The 8,759-nt window shown below is 34.8% G+C and overlaps 1 protein-coding gene across 1 annotated transcript; it reads right to left on the reverse strand.

Moving 5' to 3' along the window:
* Positions 1-5,139: 5,139 nt before the first annotated feature.
* On the reverse strand, positions 5,140-6,096 carry LOC117668937 (olfactory receptor 11A1-like). Its single transcript, XM_034422988.2, has one exon. The coding sequence runs from the start codon at positions 6,094-6,096 to the stop codon at positions 5,140-5,142; it is 957 nt and encodes a 318-aa protein (XP_034278879.2).
* Positions 6,097-8,759: the final 2,663 nt, after the last annotated feature.

Genomic DNA, 8,759 nt, shown 5'->3' on the forward strand with positions numbered 1-8,759 from the left:
TACTTCTTTTAAAGTTATTACTGTTTGGGAGAATTTCTATGATAAACATATATATTTTCCCTAGAATGATCTTTTTATTTCAGACAATATCTATTTTGACAACTGATGTACCATTAAACAAGGGTAAAAAGTTTGTATGGCACTGAAAAAAATCTCAAGTTAAATAAATAAGGTGTTATAAGATGCAAAGGAAAAAGGAAGATTGGGTCTATTTGATTTAAAATTATACTTTGCAGCTTGTTATGAATAAAAGAATGGGTGTTTCTGAAAAATAAAAGACTTTTAGAGTTGGAAGAAAAAGAACTGAAATTTGAATGGCATGGATTCCTGTCATAAGTAAAGTCAAGGTTAATGTAGATTTCAAAATGTATATTATGTTGGACATGCAATATTGAGAATATGAAATAAATACAAACTCTGGTCACATTTGTTTTCGTGCTGAAAGCCATATCTTTGTTGTTGTCAGCACAAGAAGTGTTTTATAGGTGAGAAATAATAGGCAAATGTTTAACATATCATGAGATAATGGTATTTTACCAAGGGGAATATAAAATAAAATAAAGAGAATAACTAGAACGGTCTAAGGGTCTAACTAACATGTTTGGTGGACATGTAAAAAAGGCAGAAATTTTTGGCCTCAGATACATTCAGCTATTCAGGGGACTTAAAAATTAATATTGAATTGAAACCAGAACTTTTCCTCTTGGGACTGATGAATAGAGTTAGAAAAAAATCATGGAACACTGTTTTTATGAATGTTAAGTGAAGCACGATACTTATATACCATATTTTCCGGTGTATAAGATGACTTTTTAACACATTAAAATCTTTTCAAAAGTTGGGGGTCATCTTATACGCTGGTATACGGCGTGCTGAAACTTACTTCTGAGCCGGACTGGAGAAGCTGTCCTTCTCCAGCTTCAAGGACAGGCTCCAGCTTCACCAGCCGCCATCTCTCACAATACTTTCTCTCCCCCTGCGCTCAAAGTGGCCAGATTTGGATAGGCTAAAAATGAATCTCTCTGAACCTGAAACAGTTTTGTCTCCGAAACGCCTAGGAGCAGCAATTGCCCTGCATTCAGAAGCGCTTTGCTATCCACCATTGCCGGCACAGCATTAGGCACGCTTTACTCTTTTCTTTGCAAACCCAACCCTTCCTTCCTCCATCCCACAATCACCCCTTTTTAGGATGGTTCTTCCTGCCTCCCTATTCCACCACCCCCTCCGCTGCCTTTTCATCAGCGGGTAAATGAGGCACCTCTTCAGGGCGCTGTTATCTCAGGAGCAGCACCTGGGCTGCGCGGGAGGGCTCTCGGTGAACGCGATGACAGGAGATGCATGCCTGCAGCCAATCAGTGTCAAGAGCAGACTGGAAATGCTATATCACTTGAATAAATCATTAAGCCCGACACATGCTCCTCCGCTTTGGCGGGCCCTGCGGCACGGTTCGCTTTCCAGCTACGGAGGCTAAGCGAGTAACCAGCGCGTGATATGGCACAGGATAAGAAAGCGGGCTTCCATCTGCCTTCCTTCCTTTCATAAAGGAAAGCGGGCTAACGGTGCAGGGCTTAGATTCTGCTGTGCCTTGAAAAGCTTTTCCCTCTCTCTGCACTGCCCTGTGGAAATCCAGCCGCTATAAGGGGACCTTGAAACGGTCCTATTACCCCACAAGGCAAAGAGAGATGGCATGTGGATCTGGAGACACCCTTGCAAGGGCAAGCGAACCATGTTAAAATAACCACAGATTATTTTAGTCAAGACCCCATCATGGCTCCACCAGCAAGAAGAAAGAAATATGAAGCCAGTTTCAAATTTAAAGTTGTAAACTTTGCCATGAAACATAATAACTGTGCTGCTGCAAGATAATATGGAGTCACAGAAAAGATGGTTCGGGACTGGAAAGCAAATGAAAAAGCATTAAAGAGTATGCCAAGGGGTAAGTGTGCATTAAGAAGAGGCACCCCACATTGGCCAGAACTCAAAAAATATGTAGCAGACATGGTGAATGAGCATCGTCAAAACGGTTATGTAGTGACACGAAATAAAATACATTTGTTTGCACTTCAGTGGGCCAAATCTAACCCAGATCACAGCAACAGATTTAAGGCCACTGTATCCTGGTGTACTAGATTCTTGGAAAGGCATAATATGGTACTGAGGCAAAAGATGAAAGTTGCACAAAAATTACCTGCAGATCTTGATGCCAAAGTAAATAGTTTCCATCGATATGTAATATAACAGCACAATAAACATGGCTGTGCATTAAGTAGTATCGGAAATATGGATGAAACTCCAATGAATTTTGATATGGTTGGAAATAAAACTGTCCATCCAAAAGGTTAAAAAAACAATTTTAATTAAAACAACAGGACATGAGAAGTCCAGTTTTACAGTGGTACTAGCATGCACAGCTGATGGCTCCAAACTGAGACCAATGATTATTTTTAAAAGAAAAATAATGCCGAAACTCAAGTTCCCTGTTGGTTGTTTTGTACATGTGAATGAAAAAGGCTGGATGGATGAAGAAGGAGTAAAGCTATGGCTTGATAATGTATGGAGCAGGCGACCAGGTGGACTTTTCAAAAACGTAGTCTACTGGTGTGGGATATGTTCAGGGTTCATTTAACTCCCAGCACCAAGCAAAGGCTTGCAAGAATAAACACAGATGCGGCAGTTATTCATGCAGGATTGACATAATTGGTTCAGCCACTGGATGTGTGCCTAAACAAGCCATTTAAAGATCGCATTCAAGAACAGTGGAATGAGAGGATGGTTAGAGGTGAAAAGTCATTCACAAAAGGAGGAAACATGCATGCTCCACAGTTGAATCTTTCATGCAAGTTTGTCATAAAAGCCTGGAATGATATTGATGCAGAAACAGTAATCAAGTCTTTCAAGAAGTGTGGCATATCAAATTCATTAGATGGTATGGAGGACGACTACTTGTGGCAAGATGAAGAGGAAGCCGAAGCTGAGACCACACCATCTGATACGGAATTAAATCCATATGATGACTGCCTTACAAATGTATCACAAGATGTCATTGATGTACTTATGATATCAGATGATGAACAGGAGGATTTTGAAGGCTTTTACAGGGAAACTGTCACGTCAGCAAAACATGTAAAAATAGCTTGCAGTTATGATGGGCGTTGCTGACTTGCCAGGGACTTGCCCGGCACTTGCTCTCTCTCTATTGTTTGTTATCTTCCTCCTATCATCTGTTCCAGTTTGGTTGACAGCTTAGAAAACAAACAGCATGGCAGCTCCCATGGGTTTATTGTCTTATCCTTCCTTTCAGCTATAGAGTGAATTAGAAAAAGTTTGATCCAATTGCACTGTTTTATGTTTACATGTTTGATGACAAACAGCCTTATGTTTATAAGTGACAGTTTTCCTGCTAAGTACCTGCATGTCATAAGCATTTGAATTAAAATTATCATATTGAAATCAAATATGATGTTTTTAAATTTTTATTTGGTGTGCGTTGGAACAGGGGTAGTCGTATATGGCGAGTATAGCCCAAACCCTATATTTTAACAGGAAAAGTAGGGGGTCGTCTTATACACCCAGTCATCTTATATGCCAGAAAATATGGTATATAAAGATGGAAAATCTGGCAATAGCTGTAACAGGAATGGTTAGTAATGATGAAGAACTTTCTAATTTGACTTGTTTTATTAAAGAAAAGATAATATCTACATTGACCTGAAATTTCTTATGGATTTTTTTTGCATAAAACAAAAAAAATAATCCTTTTTTGATGACTAGACAGAATGGATAACAGAAAAAAAGAATCATGATCTAATCTTAGAGGAAAAAATGTTTAAACTATCATTGTATTTACAACCATCAGGAAGAAGATTGGAAGCAACTTCTTTATATCTTTCTTTTCTCTCTTTTTTTCTTCTTTCCTTTTCTTCTACTTTTTCTCTCTTTTTTTTGCACTTTTAGCTTTATTTTCCTTCATTTCTTCTTTTTTCTTCCTTTTTCTACTTTAGTTTGTATTGGTTCTTATTGTTGTTTAAAATTATATATAGTTTTTATATATATAAATTAATCACCAAGAAGGAAATAGTTAAGTAGGATTCCCCAAACATAAGAGGATATATTCCATGATACCTGTCTCATTTGATACCTGTATTCAGTGTACTAGTTAAAATATAATGAAGAAATAATTTATCTGTATCCTCCACTAGATGTTACAATGATAAATCCCAATTTTATTAAAGAAAGTAATTTAATCCACACAGAATCCAATGTCTTATCAAAAATCACTTACCATATTTTAACATCTTTTTTTAGCCAATGAATTAAATTGTTGAAATGATTGATATAAAAAGGAAACCTTCCAGTTTTATACAGTCTATTTAATTTTTGTCTTGGAAACTTCAAAAAATTAGAATTTCAAACAATGTTCTATTGAATAATATTTTCTAATATTTGAAAATAATTATAGCCAGCAAAATGAGCAAGAAAATTTAATTTTATGTTGTTTTTAATCACAGTGGTTATGGTAGGAAATTTACAACTTTCTTTCCATATAATCCATCCCATTCCTCCTTCTCCATTCTAAACTACTGTATATAAGGTCACATCTACATGACAGATAAATTTAAAATTAGAATCAAGTTACAATGATTAATCAGAAGTGAAAACACAATTAAATTCCTGATTAAGTTGTTGTATTTTCTCAATTTATTCATTTTGTTAAAAAAAAAGACAGTGTACTAAGTTTAACATATTGATATTACCCTTCTTTATAAAATGGGAAAAGTGCAAAATGTACATTAAAAGTCATTTTTACCACTTCATCATAGTTGTACATCCTTGACAAGCAAAAAACCAGAAATGTATAGTTGTGGCTGCAAAGACAGTAATTATCCCTAGTTTGTCAAATATGTTCAACATTTTCACCAGTTAAAGATAAAGAATCTCTTTGGACTATCCCATCATGAGTGCTCCCTAGAAGCCATGGAAATCTTGATAGCAGTGTGGTTGTCTATGAAGGTCATCTTCTGGGAGAGTTGTGGGCTTCCTTGTGTAGTTGCCTCGTTGCCCACTGGAAAAACAGACTGCTGGACCAGGTGGACTGGGCATCTAATCCAGCTGGGCATTATTTGTGTTCTTATCTTCTGCCTAACTGCCTTCAAAAAAAGTTCTCAACTTATCAACAGTTCTTCTTAAAGCCTGGTGAACTTCTTTATTTCTTAAAGTATAGATGAGGGGATTGGCCAGAGGAGTCAGGATTGTATAAAAAATGGAGAAGATTTTATTGAGATGCCGCAGAGTTGGGGTGTCTGGCAATATATAGACAATGATTAAGGTGCTGTAAAAAAGACAAACCACCATAAGATGAGATGAGCAGGTTGAAAAGGCTTTCCGCCTTCCTATAATAGATTGGATTTTTATGATACTGCCAATGATACAAATGTAAGAACTGAAGGTTAGGAAAAATGGAGCAATAGTAAAAATGAAAGACAAGAGAAGAACAATGAGCTCAAATAAGCTAGGATCACTGCAAGACAATTTTTTCAGTGGACTTAAATCACAGAAATAATGATCTATCACATTAGGTCCACAGAACGAAAACTGAGCTATCAGAAAGACAATAATGCTATTAGCCATAAAACCGTTTATCCATGCTACAGCTATAAGCTGGAAACAAATTTCCTTATTCATTAGAGAAGTGTAGAATAAAGGTCTACATATTGCCAAATAACGGTCATAAGACATTGCTGCAAGAAGAAATGTTTCTACACCTACACAAGAGCCAAATAAATAATATTGGAATAGGCAGTTTCTCACAGTAATAGTTCTGTCTCCACCTAATAAATCAGCTAACATTTTTGGTAAGATAGTTGAAGAATAGAAAATCTCCACACAGGACAAATTCCCAAGGAAGAAATACATTGGGATATGAAGGTGTTGGTTAGCTGCAACTAATATAATGATGATGATGTTTCCAATTGATGTCACAAGATAAATCACCAGGAAGAGCAAAAAAAGAAAAGGCTGCAGTTCAATAGGATTCCCTAATCCTAAAAATAGGAATTTTGTGATGCCTGTCTCATTTCTGTTGTCTATATGCAACATTTCTTCTGATTAAAAAGTATATTACCAAAGTTAGAATATAATCAGGACAACATTCAATAGTGTGCTCCACAAGATAAATTATAATTATGAAACCCAACTTTATTGTAAAAAGCAATCTTAGTCTTCACAGAATTGAAGGTCTTCTCTAACAACAAACCAGAAGTTCTTTTCTCTGTGTTTTGGTTAACAAGTGAAATTGGCAAAAGAAGGAAACACCTTTTCATCTGGTTTTATTCAGTGTATGTGCTTGGAAGATATGCCCTGAGAAAATAATGAGAATTACAGTGAACATCAAACAATGAACATATAGCAATTGTAGTTTAGACCTGTGCCATTTTTTGTGACAATGGTGGTGGTAGGAAAGATACTACTCTGTTTCTCTGTGATTGTCCCATATGTTTACATCTCTAATGTATAAAAATATAAAAGATTATATCTACATAATAATAAATTAAGCTAACAACTAACAATAGTGGAAATGATTTTATAACATATATACAGAACTCGGAATAAGATGCTATTTGACCTAACTGAAACAGTGATACTGTCATTTTTCATAATTATATGATTATATAATTAAAGTATAATTAGCAAAAAAATGTGTTTTTTTTCTAAACCAGTGATTATGGTGACAAATTATTTTCCTTCTCCATCATATAAACCATCATATTAAAAATTTTGCACAAAATTGTAATAGCTGAACCATTAGAAAAGCTAATGGTTGTTTCACACAAAAGAAACAACCAATAGAAATCATATTTATGAGTGGATGATGATCACCAATTTAAGAAAGAAGAAAAGATTATTAATAGCTGCTGATTATAAAGAGTATTGCTTATTGAAAAAGAAAAGCATCATACATTTCAATTTCACATTCTGCAGAATGCAACTGAAGCATTGTACATTTGAACTTGATCTGGCATTTAGAAGTCATGTACATCCCTGGCTCACTGCTTGAAAATATAAAGCAATCCAACTTGAATCTTCTTAAGTCTTTTTCAACATGTTTCTTGAATAAGGATGGAAAGAATATCCTTCCTTAGTAAAAACTGGAAAAAAAACCCCATACAATTGAAATAGAAACCAGTTAGGAATCTTCTTGAATGGCAGAAGAACCAAGAATAAATTTAGAATTAAATAAAAACTAAACCTTGATGTTATTAAAGAGTTCTTAGCTTTATACACCACACGGTGTTAAAGGGTTCAATTTGAGGAATACACTATTGATAGAAACACCTTACAAAGATTGCTGAAATAGGGGATACCGAAGGTAGAATAATCAGTTACAGAAGATATCATCAATTCTATTTTTTTTCCTGAAAGGCATAAATTAATAAACCTGGATTGAATGCTTTAGTACTACAAATATTGAGACAACCAGCAATTATTTGAGTTTAAGGTGCTCACTGAACACTACAATGATTCATTGAATGGGATCTCCAAAAATACCACCATGTCATCCCCACAATAACAAAGATGTTTTGTTCAGAATATATATTTTTTTATCCTTGCCTATTGTCATAAAAAGCATAAATATACGAAGACCATATCCTTCTAGAATGTGGTTCTGTCTTCCTTGATATTTAAGGGAATCTTACTTCAGCATCATCTTTGCCCTTTTTCAAACAGCGTGAATGAGTTCTTCATATTTCATTGCAGTACTTATTTCAGTGATTTTGCTGACATGCCTTGATGCGTCTGCTAGTTAATAACCATTTGCAGATAAAATATGGTGAAGACAATTTTGCAATAAAGTTGTATAAATACTATTAAGAATTTGTAAAGAAATAGCAATAGCAATTAGACTTATATACTGCTTTACAGTGCTTTATAGCCCTTTCTAAGCAGTTTACAGAGTCAGCATATTGCCCCCAACAATTTGGGTCCTCATTTTACCCACTTTGGAAGGATGGAAGCTGAGTCAACCTTGAGCCTGGTGAGATTTGAACTGTCAAATTGCATGTTTGATTCTATCACTGTAAGTAGAGTACTGGTTTGGGTGTGATTTGCTAACCAGGAAGATATTTGTATTTGCATTCAGCTCTTGCAATAGGCTTTCATAGCCAACCACATTGTTTAATTTATCAAAATTATCATTTTTTCTTTCTTTTATTTTGCTTATTAAGTAAGTTGAATTAATTATTCAATTTATATATGCCTGAACATATGTGCATAAAAGTTCTAGTTGGTGACCATAATTGTTGACAAGAGTCTTGTCTTCTTGTTGTTAGCCTTCCTGTAAAATATATTGCTTTGTATGAGAAAATGAACTAAATATGAAAACATTAATTTCAACAGAATGATGTTTCTTGTTAATACAACAAGTAGACATTTCTTTTCTTAGGATGATATTTTCTAAGTTAAATTACTGTAGTGTAACATGAATATATTCTTGATTTATCTGCTTCTTTGGGAAAATTGCATTTGACCAGATAGATAGATAGATAGATAGATAGATAGATAGATAGATAGATAGATGGATGGATGGATGGATGGATGGATGGATGGATGGATGGATGGATAGATAGATAGATAGATAGATATAGATGTATATCTATATATATATAGATGTATAACAGATCAAGCGGCTATATAAATTGAATAAATGATAAATAAATTAATCTCCCAAACTGGATATTTAAATCCATTCAAGTACAGCGCCA

This window comes from Pantherophis guttatus, chromosome 4 (genome assembly GCF_059756535.1).
Source record: "Pantherophis guttatus breed Tessera chromosome 4, ASM5975653v1, whole genome shotgun sequence".
Lineage (NCBI taxonomy): Eukaryota > Metazoa > Chordata > Lepidosauria > Squamata > Colubridae > Pantherophis > Pantherophis guttatus.